General features: G+C 49.4%; 1 protein-coding gene across 1 annotated transcript; it reads left to right on the top strand.

Moving 5' to 3' along the window:
- Nucleotides 1–1,479: 1,479 nt before the first annotated feature.
- Nucleotides 1,480–18,500, top strand: LOC111144017 (solute carrier family 35 member E1). Its single transcript, XM_022498082.1, has 6 exons — nucleotides 1,480–1,909; nucleotides 2,298–2,368; nucleotides 4,457–4,594; nucleotides 5,821–5,946; nucleotides 14,716–14,961; nucleotides 15,410–18,500. Exons 1-6 carry the CDS (start codon nucleotides 1,480–1,482, stop codon nucleotides 15,635–15,637), a joined length of 1,239 nt encoding a protein of 412 aa, XP_022353790.1. The 3' UTR covers nucleotides 15,638–18,500.
- The last annotated feature ends 2,997 nt before the right edge of the window (nucleotides 18,501–21,497 follow it).

The following is a 21,497-nucleotide window of genomic DNA, read 5'->3' as shown; positions in this document are numbered from 1 at the left end:
TAAGATAAGGGCAGGGATGAAGCAGATTTGAGGACAGGCTGAGGTGGAATTTTGGACCTGCCATCTCTGTGCTGTACAGCTCAGCTCTAAGATAATCACTTCACTCCTATACACACATCTCTCTGGAAGATGAAAGTGCTTACCCCAGAGCTGTTCGGGTAAGTTAAAGGATCAGAGTTTAAGCCAAAAAAGGGGGGCGGGGAGTGGAGCATGTCAGTAGAACACTTTGTGCTATGGAGTAACTACTTTCCTAAGTCCACTGTACCTGAAATGTGGGCCAGCCCTGCTGCTGTGTGGGTGTCCCCAGGAAGTGATTTATTCTGTGGCAAAAGGTCGTAAGCACAGCTGGAAGATATTAGGGTACAGGTTGGCATCTTAGGAGCATCTCCCTGATCCCTGCCCCACCTGCAGGACCACTTCTGTCTTGAGTATCCAGTAAGTCCCAGGATAAAGCTCCTGTCTGCTTTTGAGAACACACAGTTAAGCTTTCTCCCCTACATTTTGGAAATGAGTGGGTTGCCACTTTCTAATTTGCCAAGTAAAGACATTGTAAAATGGCATCTTAACCCCCCCTCCACCCCAAAAGTTGTCAGTACATGATTTTTGGAAAAAAAATCAAAGTCCTTTAGTATAAAACCATCTTACTGAAAACCATCTTGTTTTCCTCCGCTGGGGTCTGGGGCTGCTGTATCCGGACTGCCCTTGGGCATGCAGTCGGCCCGGCACCTCTTCCACCTGCAAGAGCCCTGGAGACAGGTGCGGGAGTAGGCTACCATGGCCACGAATCTCGAACTGGCCAGGCGACCTAAGCCAAGTGGCCTCTGTCCGTCTGTGAAATGGAGATGGTCATAACTACCATACAGCACACGTCGCAGTGGTTCCCAGGACGAGCTCCCAGAGACTGGGCGCTCCACGCTAGCCCTTCTGTTGGAGCCCGGCCATGGAAGTCGCTCCCGTGCTTTTGCAGAAAAAAATTAGCCTATGGAAAGCTTTTCACAATTTGGTTTCTTTTCCGGAAAGATCTGGTCTTTTATACTCGGGTGTCCGCCGTCGCCCGCCCATCAGGAATCAGGTTGGAGGGCGCCGATGTAGCATGGGAATCGAGGTTTGACTCCCGAGCTAGATGGCCCGCTCACGGACGCCAACGAGACAGGGCCTTTGCGCTCCTGCCCATTCAGCTCGAGCCACGGCTCCAGGGTCCCCGGGCCAACCCACCGCTGGAGAACCCCGCTAGGATGGAGTCCGCGCCCCGAAGTTCCGCTTCCGCGATAGGCACCGCCCCGACCGGAAGCCCACCAGAGGGGCGGGGCCTGTGCCCGCTACGTGGTGCCGGGCGCGTCGGCCGGCGCGAGGCGGTGACGCGAGGCAGCGGCGACCAATGGGGATCGGCGTTGGCCGGCGCTCCCGCCCGTACCCGGCCCCGCCCCCGCCCGGCGTCGGGCAGTCGGACGGGCGGGAAGAGGTGGCCGCTCGGGCAGGATGGCGGCGGTGGCGGCGGTGGGCGCGGGCGCGGGCGCGGGGGCGGGGGGCCCGGGAGCGGCGGGCGGCAGCGGCGGGGCGCGCGAGGGCGCGCGGGTGGCGGCGCTGTGCCTGCTGTGGTACGCGCTGAGCGCGGGTGGTAACGTGGTCAACAAGGTGATCCTGAGCGCCTTCCCGTTCCCCGTGACCGTGTCGCTGTGCCACATCCTGGCGCTGTGCGCGGGGCTCCCGCCGCTGCTGCGCGCCTGGCGCGTGCCCCCCGCGCCACCCGTCTCGGGCCCCGGGCCCGGCCCGCATCCGTCTCCCGGCCCGCTGCTGCCGCCGCGCTTCTACCCGCGCTACGTGCTGCCACTTGCCTTCGGCAAGTACTTCGCGTCCGTGTCAGCGCACGTCAGCATCTGGAAGGTGCCAGTGTCCTACGCGCACACCGGTGGGTGCCGGGGCCGGCCCGGGGGGCGGTGGCCGGGACGTGCCACCTGGGGTTTCCGCGCTTGGATGGGAGTGCGCTGGCCGGGTTTCGGCCCGACGGCCTGAGAAGTCAACTTCTGTCAGGAAGGCGCTAGGGGCCAACAAGGCTTGTAGCAGGGGAGGGACTCGTACAAGGGTTTTGGGGAGGGAAGTGGCTGAGAAGAGAGCTGGGAGCTGAGCAGGGCGAATCACAACTGTTGGGTTGGGGGGAAGCCGCACAGAAGAAGGGCTGAGGAGGATGGAAGGGGCTGCCAAACCCTCCCATCGCACTAGTGGAGTTGGGATTAGGGTACCAGGGTGGGTTCTGGGACTGGGGCGTCTCCCTGAGAGCCCCTTGCCTCTCTTTGCAGTCAAGGCCACCATGCCCATCTGGGTGGTTCTCCTGTCCAGGATTATCATGAAGGAGAAGCAGAGCACCAAGGTAACCCAGAAGGGTTCTGGGCAGGTGGGGGCCTCAAGGGCTTCCTGGCTGGTACCCAGCTGGTGACGTGGTCCAGGCTCCTGGCTTCCTCTCAAATCAGGAAGTCAGCTTAGAGGCATCTAGTGGCCTTTTACTCCTAACGTTCTGTAATCGCTTTGGAGGCAGTGGTGTGTGTCCCTGAGTTGCTTCTGCTTGGTGGTCTCAGGGACGCTCCTGTCCCTCTCAGGTCCAGCTTTCCTCCACGTTTGGATTCCCTACGCGTGGTTGCTGGTAGGCAGTGACTTGGTCCCATCATGGCCGGGTACCACGTGCCCCTCCAGGGGGACCAGGGATAGAACATCCTTGCTTCTTTGCAAGTGACAGCGGTCAGGTTGGGGACTTTTGGGGTCAGAAGTGAGATTGCCAGTCAAAACAGTCTGATTTTGGCAAAACCCAGCGAAGTCTTCAAAATAAAAACCACCAGGAATTGTGAGTGTCTGGGAGGGGAAGTGAAAGCAACACGCAGAGGCTAGGACTGCATAAGGAAGATGCTTTGGGCACAATCCAGAGTCTGTTCAAGATGCCAAGCCAGGGTATTTCCTGCCTTGGGGTGAGAGAAGCTGCGGCTTCAGCCAGAGACAGACTTGCTCCGTGTCCTTAAGTGGAAGTGGGACTCCTGTTGTCCCAGCTGGAATCTATTTCATGCTGGACAGAGTGCTTCTTTTCTATGTGGTTGGTTTCTGGCATCCTGTATTTTATGTAACCCAGAGTGGCAGTGCCCTGGATCGACTTATGGAAATTGGGCCACCCCTGGCTGATTTTTTGTTTCAGTCTGTCTTTTTTTCTCCGCAAGACCTGGGTGTGCTCTGTAGCCCACCCCCAGGGTGATGTCAGGTGTGACTTGTCTCCCTGGGTCGGAGTTGCCTGGAAGGTGTGCAGCTTTGTCAGTCGATAATCACATCGTGTTTATCAGGTTTCCCAGTATGGGACATTGTACCCGGCTTGGGCAAGGAGCCTGCCCCTGACACAGTGCGGAAGGACTGAGGAATGGCCTAGGCCAGGACTAATGATAAAGACAGAGTATGTATGGATCCACCCTATGAGACAGATAAGGCAGGTAATTGTCATTCTTGATCTCAGCTGAGGAGATGGGACGTAAGAGGGGCGAGTCAAGTGCCTGAGGCCCACAGCCCATAGTGGGGGAGCTAGAATTGAGCAAACCCCCCCAGTCCAGAGCCCTTGCTCTCTCCTCCAGGGGGGGATGAGAAGGCCTCACCAACCCCTCCTAAAATGTCTGCAGTGCTTTAAAGTGTCCTTGGTAGGAGGAGGGTGAGCTGGAGAGTCAGAAAAGCTAGGTGTCGAAAATGGATCCTACTTTTCCGGAACTTTGGAGCCATTTAGCCACCCGAGCTTAGGGACCATTGCATACACTTGGCCTTGGAAAGCTTGTATCTTCTCGAAAGGCTCCTGTCACGGCACTAACTCTTCATTCAGCCAGCACTTACTGGGTGTGTGCTATGTGCTGGGTGCTAGGATAGAGTAGTGACCTGCGGAGCAGACGGGCCCTTTTAGGGGGTGGAGAACTCTGCCCCAAAACACCAGCACAGGGACCTGATGGAGGCTTGCGGGGGAGGTGAAAGTTCTCCTGGTCTGTGAACTGAGACCTGAGGGGGATGGAGGTCTCTAGCGGGAGAAGGCACAGAGGGAGTATCCCAGCCACGGGTAACTGCGTGTTGGAAGAGACCAAACTAAGAGGGCACCTGGCCAGCCTCTTGGAGGACCGGGATTTTAGGCCTTGGTGTGTTGGTGGCGGCAGCCAGGTAGAGCTGCTAGGGCCAGCCCCGGTTCGTGGCCCTGAGCTGAGGCTCTTAGTGGAAATGACCATGTAGGGAGTGGGGCCCCACAAAGTGACACAGCCCTGCCCCCAGGGACTCGGCCCCATCTGCACCTCCAGCACCACTTTCACAGCGAACACTGAACACTGTTGACCGGGGGTAGGTGGGATCCCTTTGCTGAGGGACGGGAGAGCAGCTGAGGCTGCGCCAGGCATCTGTGTCAGGCAGCCTGGCTCAGCTCCCGCCATCAGCCCCTCCCGCCCTCCTCCTGCAGGTGTACCTGTCACTCATCCCCATCATCAGCGGCGTCCTGCTGGCCACTGTCACCGAGTTGTCCTTCGACATGTGGGGGCTCATCAGTGCCCTTGCTGCCACACTGTGCTTCTCGCTTCAGAATATTTTCTCCAAAAAGGTATTTGGGCACTATCTGGGAAATGTCTGATGACTGGGGCAGTGGCACGGGTGAGAGAGTGGGCAATAGGGATCTCTGTGGTGTTGGAACAAGGAAAGAATCCTGGTGCCCTTTTGCTGGTTTTGTATTTGTTTCATTTTTTTTTTTTTCAAGAGTTTGTTTCCTGTTATAAAATCAGCATATGCTCAGTGTGAAAAAATAAAGGGTCCCCTCCCCCCGAGATCAGAAAACTTACTGAGCACCTACTACGTGTCAGGCTTTGTAGTGGGTGTGGGAGATGAGTAATCAGTAGAGACCCGCCCCCTGCTCAGGCGGTCCCACACTGAGTAGTCACAGAAGTGTCCCCTAAAGAGAACTACTATTAATGCTAGGGGACTTTTCTGCACAGTGTTTAGAGTTGTAATATTACAGATACATTTCAGAATTTTGCTTTGTATATTTACTATTTATAACATTCTCCCATATCATTAAAAAATACTGCTCTAACTCCTGTAATACACTCTTTTCTGACACCACAGTCACTGCAGTCAGTTCCCCGACTGCAGTGCAGGCTGTTCCCAACTCTTCGTCATACGTAATGCAGTAATGGGGGGCGGCTGGGTGGCTCAGTTGGTGAAGCATCTGCCTTTGGCTCAGGTCATGATCCCAGGGTCCTGGGATGGATGGATCCCCACGTCTGGGTTCCCTGCTCAGCAGGGAGTCTGCTGCTCCCTCTGCCTCTGCCCCTCCCCCTGCTCCTTTTCTCTCTCTCTCTCTCTTTCAAATAAATGAAATCTTTAAAAAAAAAAAAAGACAAAAAGTAACACAGTAAACATCTCTGTGCCTAACGTTTTCCTGTCTGTCGAGTTATTTCCTTATGGAGGCTTAGCGTTCCTGGGTTGGAGTGTATGAGATGCTTTTGGGTCCTGATACACTTTGCCTGGTTGTACTCTGGAACAGCTGTATGCCAATTTAGACAAAAAGCAGCAAGATTTCAGAGTGTCTGTTTCACTGCAGCTTCACCAGAACTGGATGTTGCTGGGTTTTTGTTTTTGTTTTTTTTCATTTCTCAGCTCTTCTTATTTGTTTGGGGTATTTTTGTCTCACTGCAGGTGCACTTGTAGGTTTGGTGGTCAGGGTCAGATGTCAGGGCTAAGGTACAGTCACAGTGTTGGGGACCTGGGTAACAAGCCCTTCTTGGCACTTAGCATTTCAGTTGGCCTTTAAAAAGGTTTTTCTCTTTTTAGGTATTGAGAGATTCTCGTATCCACCATCTCCGGCTCCTGAACATCTTGGGCTGCCATGCTGTCTTCTTTATGATCCCCACATGGGTCCTGGTGGACCTTTCAGCTTTCCTGGTCAGCAGCGACCTGGTGAGTTGGCCAGCGCGGTGAACACACCCTTTTCTTGATTAGTTTCAGATTAGTTGCTTTGTCGGGGAGTTAAACCTGTGTTGACTTTGGAACATCTGGGGCCCCTGGCAGCCAGCCCTCTTAACACTTTGTCATGACTCATTGCTCATGCAGTCGAGGAAGTCGGCTTCCTTTGCATTTCCTCCTCCAGCAGGCTAGGTCTCAGGTGTCGACAGCTGCTGCATTTGTGCCAGTGGCATCAGGAACTAAAAAAAATACCTGCACGGGCGACTCTCCTGTCCTGACAGTCTGTTCAGGTCTCACTTGGACTTGTTAAAACTGCAGTTGAATTGCTGGATTCCTTTCTCGGTGTCCTCTGTCCGTATTCCCGTTTGCTGTGGAGGGATCCACAGCGCTCCGAGTGTGGGCAAGAGGATCTTCCCACCACCTGCCAGGCCAGCCTCCAGACAGTGCATTAGAAACCCACGGGCAGGGGACAGTGAGGAGAGGCGTGGTTTTTCCAAGCCTGAGTTAGAGAGAGGGGAGGAAATGTGTCTCAGGGCTTAATGAGGCCTGATGGGAGTTCTCGACTTCGGTCTTGCATCCTTAGCACACCTGTAGGTATAGTGCATGCACATTAGCTCCAGGCTCTTGAGGAGACTGGCTCCGTTCTAACCTACTGTCCATATTGATTATCTGTAAGTTAACAGAGAACTTTCCATCATCAACCAAGACTTGTTACCTTGAAGTACATGAAAGTCAGTGCTTCTTTTTTTTCAATTACCAGTTTTCAGAGGAGAGTTCTAGCTCCCTGCAGACGTTAACAAGTGAGTTGTCGGGGGGTGGTTTGGGAGCGGGGTGGGACAGTGAAGGAAGGTCCTTCTGTTTTTGTTTTTTTTTTCTTTTTTCCCCCAGTATCATTGTGGACTCTTGTGTCAGTTGTGTGTCCTATTCTTTTCATATCCAAAGTCCAGGTGAATGGAGTCCTTCCCATTGGCTCCCTGTCCTTTCCCCAGCTCAGGTCAGCCTTCGGTGGTTTTGGGGCCAGTGGGATGTTCTTTCTTATCTCGCATCTCTCCTGTCCCAGACCTGCAGTCAGCCACTCCTTCGGGAGCCCAGGTTCCGGGTAATAAGGAGTGCTGTCCAGAGACATGGCTGCCGTGTATGCTCCCCGCTGTGGGGCTGACCGTGCTTCCGTGTCTCTGTGGCGACAAGCTAGGAAAGTCCCATTGGGGCAGGGGGGAGAGTTCACACCAAATTCATTCCAATGCTGGTTTAACATTAACAGGACTTCCAGCTGCTGGGATTTTTAAATTTATATCTTTTCTGGTACTCTTGGTTCCTTGCCACATTTGTTCTTTATCCTATCCCAACTATTCATGTAGGGATTCTACCGAACACACACATAATCGCAGAGTGAGAATTCCCACGGGACAACAGGTAGGATACGGAGAGAAGCTTAAGGTTTCTTTGCTGCTCTGTTTGTCCTTAGGACATGTTCCATTAAAGATGTACAATTGGAATACCGTGTTCTTTTTTTTTTTTTTTTTTTAATTTGGAGTGAGAGAGAGAGGGCATGAGCAGGGAGAAGGGCAGAGGGAGAGGGAGAATCCCAGGCAGATTCCACACTGAGGGCGGCAGAGCCTGACTCGGGGCTCGATCGCAGGACCCTGAGATCATGACCCGAGTTGAAATCCAGTCCGATGCTTAGCTGACTGTGCCACCCAGGCGCCCCCGGAACGCTGTGTTCTAAGGGCAGTGGAAATAATTGTTTTCACAACATGTCTGTATCACCAGCTTGCCCAGGTGGGTTCTTTTCATTACATTTGTTGTCATTTTTAGGCATTGCTTTTCTTTTCCATACCCGATTTGTCAGGCCTTTATATTTCCAAAGCCAGATGGCATGAGAAAGTTTATTCAAAGTCTGGCTTCAGTTCCCGTTACCTCCCCCCTTTCTTGTCCCTCCCCCATAGGCAGTCATGTTTATGCTCTTCGTTTACCCTTTCCGTGCTTCTTTTGGCAAGTATAAGCAAGACTGTATGTATTCCTACCTTTCTGCTTCTTACACAAAAAGTAACTTTTCAGATAGAAGAGAGCACCTGGCGGTTTTCGCTCAGACCCATTCTGGGGACCCCCCCCTCATTAACATGTTTGTATTTAGGTCTTTTCTCATTCTTTGCTGATCGCTTTGGTGGCAGTTTTCTGACTCCATCCTGTGTTACAGCTCCTTGGTGTTTACACAGATACGTGCACACAGAAACATACTTAGAGGTTTTGCTCTGGTCACTTTACTTCATTTGTATTCAGGACATTTTTTAGTTTTTTCCAGTGATGACCTTCTTTGGAATACATTTGAGTAACCTGTTTCGTTTCTTGAGGCCACAGATACTTTGTACCTTCATGGGGCCCTCATAAGCTCCAACAGTAGCCCTAGGAGCAGCAGGATTTGAGCTGCCGCAGTCTGAAGGCAGGGGGCCCACCTCTCTGCCCCATGTCTCCCACGCAGATGCCAGGTGACTTAGCTCTGCCCCAGTCCTGCGCTACATAGCAGCAGGGGGAAGGATCAGACAGGAGAGCACCTCCTGGAGGACAGTGCGCCACATTACCAAGAATCAAAGGCTCCAGTGGGGGGTCCTGCACACAGGCAGCCCCCCTGCAGACAGCCTGGTTGAAGCCGGACGGGATCGCTAGACTCTGGAGCAGGTGGCCCAGTTTTAAAGCTTGGACAGGATGAGTGGAGCAGCTGTTTGAAAATTGGAAAGTAAAAGACAGTGGATATGGCTGGGGTTGAAGACCACATTTCAGAGTAGTGCTCAGTCAGCAGTCGGTTTGCCTCTCTTTTGCCTCCTGTATATCCAGCCTGGACTTGAGGCCGCCCGAATGTAGAAGTGGGCACTGGGTGAGACAGGGCCGGAAGCCTTCGCCTCCTGGATCAGGGAATGGGAAAGGGGAGTCCTGATACTCAGAATAGGGGAAATACCCTGTTGGGGATTTCTGTAATTGTTGTTTCTTGGTCGTCTTGTGTCCCAAGCCCCTGGCAATCCTGTGGTGGTGGTGGTGGCAGCAGGGTCCCACAGCACCTGAAATGCTGAGTGAGGGCAACCTCCCTCCATGGTTAGAGAGTGGGATCAGTCCCCACTGAGTGTTTTTCTCATTTTCTCTGCCCACTGCTTGGTCCTAGGTGGAGGTGCAGTGGTAGGAAGGACACAGCAGAGTTGGGTAGTTAAGCCCCAGCTCTCTGATGAGAGGACTGAAAAGGGGAACTCTGGGAAGTGGCAAGTACCAAGGTAATCATGGAGAGGGAGGATGTCAGGAAACCATGTCAGAAAACATCGTACAGGCCTGGGCTCACCCCTGGGCTGCACATGTGGGGATCTGATCCTAAGAGCAGACCAAAGACTTTGAAACTGAACTATGGGGTAGACTGCTGCCCCGATCCCAGACTGACCACTGGATAGTGCACACTCAGGGTGGAGCCACATACCACCAGAAAGTCTTTGAAAACAGATCTTTTTACTGAAAACAGTATTTTGTTAACGATTTTTGCCTCACTGACCGTGAGGAATACCGGTTTTGTTGTACGGCCCAAGGTGTTCCCTTGTTTTCCATTTCCTAGAAGAGACTGTATAGAATTGATATTTCTTTTTTCCTTAAGTGTTTGGTGAGTTTCCCAGTGAAATCATCCAGGCCTGATAATTTCTTTTCAGAAGATTTTAAATCCAGGCCTGGATGATTTCACTGGGAAATTCACCAAACACTTAAGGAAAAAAGAAATATCAATTCTACACAGTCTCTTCTATGAAATGGAAAACAAGGGAACACTTTGGGCCGTACAACAAAACCGGTATTCCTCACGATCAGTGAGGCAAAAATCGTTAACAAAATACTAGCAATCTATAAAAAGCATATTACACTATGACAAAATGGGATTTAAATCAAGAATGCAAGACTAATTCAACATTTGAAGATCAATGTAGTCCGTAACAGTCTAACAAAGAAAAATCACATATTTTTATCAACTGATGCAGAAAAGGCATTTGATAAAATCCAACATCGTTCATGAAAACAAAATCAATAAACTAGAAATAGAAGGAAACTCCTTCAGCCTGATCAAAGGTATTTACAGCTAACATCATAATGATGAAAGACTAGAGGCTTTACTACTAAATTCAGGAATAAGTTCAGGATGTTCACTCTCAGAATGCCTATTCCACATCATACTTGACATCCTGGCCAGTGCAATAGCACAAGAAAAAGAAATAAAGGAAATAGATTTGAAAGGAAGAAATAAAGTTTTCTCTAACCAACAAAATCTTATTCTTTAGCATTAATTATAAATAATTGCTTGAAGTTAATATTTTGCCTTGGAAAAGGTGATGAAAAAATTGAGATATGTTACTCTATACAGGCATACTTTTTTTTTTTAGAAGATTTTATTTGACAGACAGAGATCACAAGTAGGCAGAGAGGCAGGCAGAGGGGGGTGGGGGGAAGCAGGCTCCCCACTGAGCAGAGAGCCTGATGTGGGGCTCGATCCCAGGACCCTGGGATCGTGATCTGAGCTGAAGGCAGGGGCTTTAACCCACTGAGCCACCCAGGCGCCCCTATATAGGCATACGTTTTATTGGGCTTAGCTTTATCAGAGTTCACAGATACTACTTTTTTTTTTTTTAATAAATTGAAGGTTTGTGCCAACCCTGCATCAAAGAAATTTATTGGTGCCATTTTTCCAACAGCATATGCTTACTTTGTGTCTCTGTGTTGTGTTTTAGTAATTCTCGCAAATCTTTGACTCGCTGAAAGCTCAGATGATAGCATTTTTAAGTAATAAAGTTCTGCACATTTAATTAAGGCATGCACATTTTTAAGGCATAATGATACTGTGCATTTAATAGATGATAGTATAGTGTAAACATAACTCATATATGCACTGAGAAGCAAAAAAATTCACTTGCTTTATTGCAGTATTTCCTTTACTTCAGTGGTCTGGAACCAAACCTGCAATATCGCCAAGGTATGCCTGTGTGTGTGTGTGTGTGTGTGTGTGTGTGTGTGTGTGTGTGTGTATAGATAGATACATATTACATTTTTTTTTAACATAGAAAAGTTTATTGGAAAATTTACATAGACAGGCAAAAGAACTGTATTGGTCAAAATATGTCTCAGAATAAACAGAGGAATCACATTACTTAATTGTAAGACTTAGGATAAAGGAACAGATACTAGTGAAGGGAGAGACACAGAATTCAGTGGAGCAGAATTGTGTGCAACTAAACACACAAATCTGCATAACTGGACAGGTTTAAAGGCAATCAAAGGGGAAAGGATAAGTCCCTTTAACAAACGGTCTCAGAACAATTAGACATCGACATGCAAAAATCTGAGCCTTGACTTAAGACCTCACACATTATACAAAGCTTATAGTGCATTCTAGATTTAAATATAAGAGCAAAAATGATAGGGGCACCTGGGTGACTCAGTAGGTTGAGCATCCGCCTCTGGATCTCAGCTCAGGCCTTGATCTCAGGGTCGTGAGTTCAAGCCCTGCACTGGGCTCCGTGCTGGGTGTGGCACCTGCTTTTAAAAATCTAAAAAAGAGCTAAAATGATAACCTTTAAGAAACAAAAAAACAGGAGAGGGACACGTGGGTGACTCAGTTGGTTGGACGTCTGCCTTTGGTTCAGGTCATGATCTCAGTTTCTTGGGATCGAGTCCCACACTGGGATCCTTGCTCAGCGGGGAGTCTGCTTCTCCCCCTGCCTGCCACTCCCTCTCTCTCTCTCTGACAAATAAATAAATAAAATCTTAAAAACAAACAGGAGAAAGCTCTTCATGACTTGGAACTCATCTGTAGACATTACAACAAAAACAAAGTCCATAAAGAAAAAATTGGTAAATGGAGTTTCATCCAAGTTTAAAACTTTCGATCTGTGAAGACACTGCTACGTGAAAGAAAAGACAGGCTACCAGCAGGGAGAAAATGTTTACAAGTGATGGAGGACTTGCATTCCGAATATATAAAGAACTCTCAAAACTCCGTAGTAAGACAACAACTTGCTTAAAAATGGGCAAAAGACTTGAACAGACTTTTTCCCACGGAGACTGCCCAGATGGCATATTAATAGGCAAGTGGGCCACTTCATACCGGTTAGAACATCTACAGTAAAAAAAAAAAAAATACAATATCATGTTGCTCGATAAGGCACAGCTAGAATGCTTATATATTGTTGGAGCAAATCCAAAATGGTACAGCCCCTCTAGAAAACTTGTGGGAGTCTCTTCTGAAGTTCAGCACTTACCGTATGACCCAGCAATCTCACTTCTGGGTGTTAATTTTAGAAAAATGAAACTTAGGTTCCCACAAAAGCCTGTACACAAATGTTCATAGCAGTTCTACTCATGACCTCATGACCACGCAAAATCGGACACAACCCAAGTGTCCTTCAGCGAGTGAGTGAAAACAAAATAAAAAAACCCAACCACGGTACATTCATACAATGGAACATTACTTGGCAGTAAAAAAAAAAAAAAGTCATCAGCTATTACTCCTTACGACAACTTGGATAGATGGCAGAGGCATTATTGCCGAGTGAAAGAAGCCTATCTGAGAAGTTTCCATTCTGTATCATTCCACTTGTAGGCCAATCTCTAAAAGACAGACCCAAGTTCAGTTGGTCAGGTGTCTGACTCGATCTCAGCTCAGGTCCTGTGAGTTCAAGCTCCGTTTTGGGCTCCAAATAAAATAAAATGAAAAATAAAAGACAGACCTGGAGTGAAGGAGAACATATCAGTAGTTGCTTGGATTTGGGGAGCGGATTCATACAAAGAAGCCTGGGAGAGTGTTTTGGGGTGGTGACAGAGCGGTTCTGAATTCTGATTGTGGTGTTGGCTATGTGAATCAGCGCATGTGTTAAAACACATGGAACTATGTGCTGTGAGGAAGAAACACTTGACTTTATTCCAAGTCAGTTTTTTTTGTTTTTTTTTTTTTAAAGCTGGATTGGCTGGGTTCCATTTCTGAATGATATCTATGCAAGCTGGCTGGCTTGTAAAAATAGCTTCTAAGTCCGTATCAGTTGCCTCAGGGAAAGACTGCTGAGAGAACAGGCCAGCTCACCACAGAAGCGTGCTGGTGGGCTCATGTGCCTCTCAGAGGTCATTATCCCAAAGAGGGGCCAAAGTCAGGGTGGCCTTGAGCTGGTCACCTAAGTGTATCTTGCTCTCCTTTGAGAGGACCTCGTGATCCTTCCAGCTCAGAGGGTGGCAGAAATGGAAGAGGCCACCATTCTAAGACTTCCAGCTCCCATCCTGGCAGGGCCACTAAATGCCACCTTCCTGAAGGGACCTGGCCACAGTACCGATGCAGCCTGGGAATTGGGATGCAGGTGCCACTGAGCAGCTGTGGCTTTGCTCCCTCCACTGAGCCACGCTGGGTCTTGAGGCTTCTCTGTTCTCAGAGGACACAGGGACATGAGGATTGTCCCAGCACTCCAACCTAGGTCAGACACTGGAGCTGTCCACGTCTGGTGTACTGTCTCCCGAGGTCGTTCCACTGGCCTGGCAGCCCTGCCCTAAAGCAGCCTCTGGGTTCCCCAGGACGGGTACTGTGGTGGGACTGGGAGGTGGGGAGGCGCGGGAGTGGTGCTGCATGCCTTCTGGTATCCAGCCCTGGAGAGATGGCCACGAATGTTCAGTGCCGGGCATCCCTGCCACCTGGCTGTTGCCTGTCCAGCCCAGGCTCTCTGGGGGGGTGGGGTTCTGTGGTCAGGATGTCTGCTAGTTGTGAGTTCTTAACTTCCGGACCCTCTTAATCGGAGTGCTTTATCCTGGTGGGTCACACGGTTACTCGGTTACTCGAGTTTTTGATAAAAATCTCCCTTTTGGGTTGGGGTCGTTTTAATGCACTTTCACAGCCTCTTCCATGGCAGAGAGGAAGAAGTGTGACCTGAAAGGTCAAGTGGCTTGGGTGGGGGTGGGAGGGGTCTCCCAGTGACAGGGCAGACCCAGGGCTTCTGGCTCCTAGCCTGGGGCTCCTGTGTTACTAGGTTCTTTGCATACTGCCCGGGCGGCTGCCTCCCCATCCTGTGGAAGGCATCATGTCTGCTACAGTCTGAATGTTTGTGTCTGGTGCAGCCCCCCCCCACCACTGCCAAATTTCTGTGTGAAACTCTCTCCCCCAAGATGATGGTATTCCGAGGTGGGGCCTTTGGGAGGCCCGAAGGGTGGAGTCCTCATCAAACGGGATTTGTGTCCTTATAAAAGGAGACCCCAGTGACCTCTCTTGCCCTTCCACATGAGGGCACTGTGAGTGGACCCCACCTATGAATGGGGAAGCCCACACCAGACGCTGGGTCTCCTTGACCTTGGACTCCCCAGCTTCCAGAACTGTGAGAAATATCTACTGTTTAGAAGCACCCCTCACCCAACAAGCCTGTGGTATTTTGCTCTAGCAGCTCGACTGGACCGGGACAGTGTCCAGTAAGCAGACCTCGCTCTGCTAACCCCGGAGCGCCCAGTCCTCACTGTCAGGGACAAGGGAGGCTTCAGTTCACATGATGCCCTCTACCCTTTGGGCACCTGCCTTGGCCTTTTGGAGCCTCCGCATCCTCAGTAGGAATGAAGCTAATTATTGTTGTCATCACGCAGATCATGCCCCTGCTGGGACTCACCACACGGCTGCATCTGCCCCCCACCAACACTGACCCCGGGCAGCCCCTCTGCGCCCCTCCCCGACCTCTACCGGGGCCAGTGTGTGACCCCGGTGCTGTTCTTGCTTCCCCGTCTCTACAGACCTACGTGTCCCAGTGGCCCTGGACACTCCTGCTCCTGGCTGTCAGCGGCTTCTGTAACTTCGCGCAGAACGTCATCGCCTTCAGCATCCTCAACCTCATCAGCCCTCTGAGCTACTCTGTCGCCAATGCCACGAAGAGAATCATGGTCATTACGGTGTCCCTGATCATGCTGCAGAACCCGGTCACCAGCACCAACGTCCTGGGCATGATGACAGCCATCCTGGGGGTCTTTCTGTACAACAAAGTGAGTCTGGGGTCGGGGAGGCTGTCCCCTCGATGCCTAGGGAGGCACCAAGATTCGGGGAGGGGGAGAGGAAAGGGACCTCAGCAGGAGCTAAGAGGCTGGGGCCACAACTCCAGCTTTGTCACAGACTGGTTTATGGTGTTGGTGTGGCCCTACCTGGCCCAGCCTTCCTTTTCCCATGTAGATTATTCTAGGTCGGTGCCTCTTTCCAGCCGTGGCTCTTGGGTCTATGCAGGCTTTGTCAGGGATTTCACTGTCTCATGAAGACTGTTGGGTCCAGTGCAGAGACATGGGTGGCTCACAGGGAGGGCCGGCCATGCCTGAGGCCTGCTTGGGTCACTGCTTCATGGGCCTTGAAGGGCCACTCAGGTATGAATTGTTGCCCTCTGTCCTGTGTGCGGGCGCTGGGGAAGGAGTCAGCCGGCTCACTGCTCTCTTGACCTTGCAGACCAAGTACGATGCCAATCAGCAAGCCCGGAAGCACCTCCTCCCAGTCACCACAGGGGACCTGAGCAGTAAGGAGCACCATCGGAACCCCCTGGAGAAGCCCCACAATGGCATCCTCTTCCCCCAGCACGGGGACTATCAGTACGGCCGCAACAACGTTTTAACAGATCATTTCCAGTACAGCCGGCAGAGCTACCCGTACTACAGTTTGAACCGTTATGATGTGTAGTCTAGAGGACAGGGCGCTACCGTTGTGTGACTCCTTCCCCCACTCCCTAGCAGTACCAGAAACTTCTGACAACCAATGAATGTACAACCCAGCTGAGGGGACGGTGCGTAACCATCAGCAGACCCCGGGGCTTCCCAGGCCCCCGGGGGCAGCAGGATGCTGCCCCGCAGTAAGGACCACTACCCTCAAGCTCCAGTGTTCCAGGCGCTTTCTTCCTGGAGTCTGTCATCTGAGGGCTGTGTTGGTATGGAGATCTTGGCCAGGTTTTTACCTTTGTGGACTTACTCCCCAAGTCACGTATTTGAGAGTTCTAATTCTGCTTTCCAGGTATTTCCAGATAACTCTCTGGAAAGGTGGGATCGCTGTGGATGCAGACCTCCGAGCAGGCCAGAGGGTTTCCTGGGTGTCAAGGAAGGGACTTGCAGGGTGGTGCTTGAGAGGGACAGACCAGCCGCTTTCATTCCCCTGCTCAGATAGGTCACGGGCTGAGGCAGGCATGGAGCAGAGGAGCAGCAGAGTTTACTAAAAGCATCTCCAACAACAAAGATGGACCCAGTTTCCGGTCAACCCCATGGCCATTTGCAGCAGTTACCAGCGAATGTCCCAAAGAGAAAAGCTGCAATTAGCCTTGAATTCGTGGAGCCTACTTCTTTGACCTGCCCGTCAGAGCTGGTGTGTGTCCAGACCCAGAGGGAGGGCAGCCGCGCTCTCCTGTTCCCTCGCTTCCCTTGCCGGAGCAGGGCATCGCTCCTCTCTGGGGAGAGCGAGGAGGAAGTGACTGCGGGGCTGTCAGAAGGAGCATTAGGAAATCATGTCAGTGTTTCAAGCTCTATTTCTGTCACACTCGTTTTTATCTTTTCTGATGAGTCTTCACCACTTCTGTGAGGACTTAGTAGGATGTCTGGTGGGGAGATGTTAATTTCATGAGGATCTTGCATTTTTCTGGGTATTATTTTGTAGTTGTATTTATACCTTGGTCCCCTGTATGGGGCAGGGGACGCATGAGGGAGGACTGGGTTATGGATTGAAAACCCTTTTGTTCTTAAATGTTTAAAAACAAGAAAAGCTCCCTACTGGTGATGCCAGTCTTGATACATTTCAGCATTAGTAGGAAGTGACGAAGTGTCTTCAGGCTCCTCTCTAATGGCCCCAGCTGCTGAAAGCGGAATGAATCGAGAACATCATCTCAGTAGTTTGTGTAATAGACAAGACCACAGCACTTTGGATTCCATGACCTGATCTGGTGTGTTTGCAGTAGGATCTGAATCATGTCCTAGTGAAGGGGAGAAGGGGTGAGCACCGAGCTATGGTTTGGGTTTAGATAAATCTGATCAGGAAAAGTGCCTGGCCCCAGCAGGTAGCCTGTGAGCCAAGGTTCAGGTGAGTCTCCAGCTTCCCCAGCCTCACGAGAGGACCCTGCCCTCACAGAGGGGACCAGTAGCTTGGCTGGTGGGGTCTTTGGTGATGTCTGCCTTCCGCCTTCAGCACTGTGCCCAATCTCTTGAATAGGCACTTGGAGCAAGAAGATGGGACAGTGGGTCACCCTTCACCTGCTGGTGAGTGAGGCGTTTTCCCATCAGAGGAAGTATCATAGCCTATGATCGACTCTTGGTTTGGTTACTCCGTCAGCTTATGAATGGGTTGTTCCTGGGGAGGTCCCCTGGCCCCCTTCTGGCCTGATTTTATCACCACCGGCTTCAGGTCCCTGTGCTGTTCGTTTGCTTTGTAATTACTCGGGTCCCAAGTTTTGAGACAGCTGCTGTGTAAAACGGGAAGGAGAAATCCCCAAAGGGGATTTGGGAAAGAGCTTGCTGAGTGCCTCCACCAGGGGCACTACTGTCCATAGCTGAACTTTTCTCACTGGGGAAGAGCAACAAATGGGGATAATTTTGCATCACAAAGATATTACAGTAGTTGTCTTTGTGATTATAGTAACTGATTCCTTGGACAGATAATTGAACTCCAAAATGAACTTACACGTCTTTTCAGTTTTAATGAAATTCCTGATGTTGCTAAAATTTGTATATTGATTTGTTTTCCCTTTTCCAACGCAAGATCTGCTGGTGAGGGGAAATGACTGCTTTTATTACGGTTTATAAATTAATAAATGGGGTATTTAATTCTGTACATAAATCTACAGCAAGTACATACACTGGAATGAATGAGACAATCATATTAGACAAAATCATATCAAAAGACAGAGACATACTTTTGAGACTTGAAGGTTCAGAGCTGACACTGACCTCCTGAAGGCCAGTTTTCCAGCCACTTTGGCCCTGGCCCATGACCCGAACCCCACTCCCACATTCACCTTCACAGCTCTGTTCCCCTCACCCTCCTCCCTGCTGGGGTTTGTGGTAGCAAATTAGTCTACCCACCCATGGTATGGTCTTGCCTGCGACACTAACTCGAACCCAACTCCTTCATTTTACAGAAGGGGAAATGGAGGCTCAGAGGGCATTTTTGAATAGTGTTTGTTCACTATTTGAAACTTGGTGTGGACTTTTTAGGCACCTTATTTTAAGTCATTCGTTATAGGGAAAAACCCCTATTCAAAGGAGGGAAGCCAAGTATGTTGAAGTGAAGAAGCACTTGGGATTTCCGAATTTTGCTGTGTATTTGGCATACGTCATAGAACAGGCCCTTTATTATTACTGGGACATAACCAGGCCTGGATACCTTAAGGTCTCACAGCCTTAAGGGGACAGAATATTAAATTACTCAAGGAACTGAAAATTGTGAATTCTTTTTTTCAACTGTCACCTATTTTTAAGACCTAAATGCTATAGACTTCTGTGGGAATGATACTGTATGTATATTCATTGATGGCATTTACCAAAAATAAACAATGGTCGCCAGGGAATCACAATTGGTCTTAATTTGTCAGTGAGGGTCTTTCTGAATGACCCTGTCATCAATGTGCCCAGCAAGAAAACATGAGACAAAGAGCAAACCAACTTGATTCTCACATTAGAGCAGACTGCAACCTTTTATTTTTTCCTGAGCCAAAAATTAGGACATGAGATTTGTAAATTTAGGAGATGGTAGAATAAAACGAGTCACAGCTCAGCAGTTCACGACACGCCTTTATTGAACAGAGTAACACGGAAAACCCAAGAATGGCTGGCAGCTGTGCTCATGAAGGGTATTTCTGAGGAACAGCAGCTAATACAGAGGCCCTACTACATGCCCAACTCGCTGGTGGGCTTCTCCCACACAATCCTTGTAAGCCCTCTGCTTGCTTTATTAACCACACAGACGAAAAAGGCTCCCAGAGGTCGTCACTTGTCTAGAGTCACAGTAAGTCCGCCTCCAGAGTCCGTGTCCCCCCATGCTGACTCAGAAACGATGTCCCAATAGCATTTCCTTCAGTAGCAGGTGAAGGGTAGGAGGAGTTTCTGCCAAAACAACTGCCCACAGCCTCTTAATTCATAATCCTTTTGTTCAATGATTTACTGACACTTCATATGCGTCAGGTACAGGAAACAGAGATCCGTAAGGCTCAGAGCACACCTGGCTTCATTTACAGATGTGTAACTAAGCGGTACACAGGTGCTATATTGGAGGGAAGTAAAAATGCTAAGGAAACTCCGGGGAGGAGTAATTATCTGAGGGGAGCAGAATGTTTTGACTTGCACTCATGATTCTCAGGATATTTTATCTGCATATTCTGTATTCATCTCATTTAATCATCAGCACCCAAGAGATTAGCCCCATTTTAGAAGAAGCAGAAACAAGGTCCTGCTGGGCCCGTGGAGCAGGGCTGGAAGCCGGGAGTGTCTGACGCCAAGCCAGGGCCCTTTGTCCTGCAGAGCAGCCAAGATAAAGTGAGCGGTTTCGTTTAGCCTCATCTTTGTCAACTATTCCTAAGATGGGCCAGTGCCATTCGAGGTATATCTTTTCACTGCAGTTACCTGGGCCACACTGCCACCGTTTAAGACCCTGAAGGAGCCACCCTGTCTGGGCGACCTGGTGGCTCTAGTCTGCCACTGCATCTCCAACAAGCCAAGGGCCTGTTCCTGCAGAGTAAGAGGTCATGCTGTGCTGGGTGTGGCTCCACTTTTCGACACTAGTCTCAACTCATACCTGGGAGGGTCCTCTCCAAGCACAGGAATAGTCCTGTTTGTCTCCCCAGGGCAACTCCTTTGGGACCAGAGGCTTGCTCAGTGATGTGATCAGCCCCAAGGAACGCTGCCTGCTCCAGGACGGAACAGGACCTTCTCAGTTCCCACATCATTCCTTCTGCTGGGCCTTCGGCTAGGTGACCACAAAGGGTTCTGTTACTGTAGGAACCGAGACAACAGTCACACCAAGCTTTACCTTGATTGAGATTACAGGTCTGGATGGCCCTGGAATTCTTAGTCACCCACGACTTTTTCTAATAACTTCTGTTGTCTATTTGTTAAATTTGAAAAAAAAGTTAAAGCTAAAAGACATCTATACTCTACAAATGTCAAAAAGAATGAGACAGATTTATGTATAGAGAGAACAATTTCCAAACTATTGATTATATAAATGTGCTTGTGAGTACACAATTTATTTCTGAAAAGACACACAAAACACTGGACAGAGCAGTTGCCTCTGAGAATATATATACACTTTTTTTTCCACAATTGGCATATACATATTATTTTATAATCTGCCTTAAAAAATATGTTCAAAACATTTCCCCTTCTTACTAAATTCTCTCTCTTGATTTTGTGTGTCTGTGTACATGACACCGTATTGTTTCTACTAAAGGATATGCTGTAATTAACCAACCCGTACTGCTGCACATTTAAACACCATTTTATTCGGTAACTTTGGAACGCGCAGTGTAGCCCACGCTTCTGATTTGGGATCAATTCCTCACAGCATGTTTGCAGATCAAAGCGGGTATGCATATGGCTTTAAACTTCTTTCCATTTTGCCTCCCCTCATCCAGGAGAGGGCATTTTCCTTGTTTCCTTAGGGTTCTGTTTCTAGCTTCCTGGAGGCCATCTGTGTGACAGTCTCTACTTTTGGCATCTCTACTGCTTTCTTCGGACCAGTGGGTTCTAATTTGGCCCACTGAAATGACTCTGGGTGAGGCCACATGATACTTAAATGTTCAGTCTCAGATAAACGGTATTTTAAACATTAAGAAACAAATATATGAAGGGACGCCTGGGTGGCTCAGTGGGTTAAGCCTCTGCCTTTGGCTCAGGTCACGATCTTAGAGTCCTGGGATCAAGGCCCGCTTTGGGCTCTCTGCTCAGCAGGGAGCATGCCTGCTTCCCCCTCTCTCTGCCTGCCTCCTTGTGATCACTCTATCAAATAAATAAAATCTCCAAAAAAAAAAAAAAAAAGAAATGAATATATGAAAATGGTCACAGGCCTACAATTTTCTGAAGGAACAGTTGGGAGCATCATCAGTATTAAATGTGCACATTCTACACTAAGACTCTTTTAACAGCAGCCTAAAAATGGGACCAACCCAAGACTCCACAGAATCTGGCTTCGATGAATTAACTTACTGTACAAGCACACCACAGTGTCCCTGCAGTCATTAAAAATGACCATACAGATTCATTAACCTGTTTTGGCTCACAGATCCTGTTAAGAATCTGAAAAATGCTGTGTATCTTTAACTCATGAAAATACATATAGGTACAACAATGTGCTATCTCTGAATTCCACCCAAGGCAGAGCACAAATTAAAACACCGATATAGATCTTCACTGGCAAGGAAAAATAACCATACTATCTAGATACTGAGCTTTATACTAAACAGACTAAGCCACCTGCTCCCTTTGCCGGCAGTATTCATGTAGCTCGCTCCTGATCAGGATCTCCCTACAACCTCACTTCCCAGGGGCAAACCACACCTTTGCAGTGACAT

Source organism: Enhydra lutris, unplaced genomic scaffold (genome assembly GCF_002288905.1).
Source record: "Enhydra lutris kenyoni isolate GAN:26980312 unplaced genomic scaffold, ASM228890v2 scaffoldscaffold10, whole genome shotgun sequence".
Taxonomy (NCBI): domain Eukaryota; kingdom Metazoa; phylum Chordata; class Mammalia; order Carnivora; family Mustelidae; genus Enhydra; species Enhydra lutris.
This window is presented reverse-complemented; position numbering and strand designations above follow the sequence as displayed.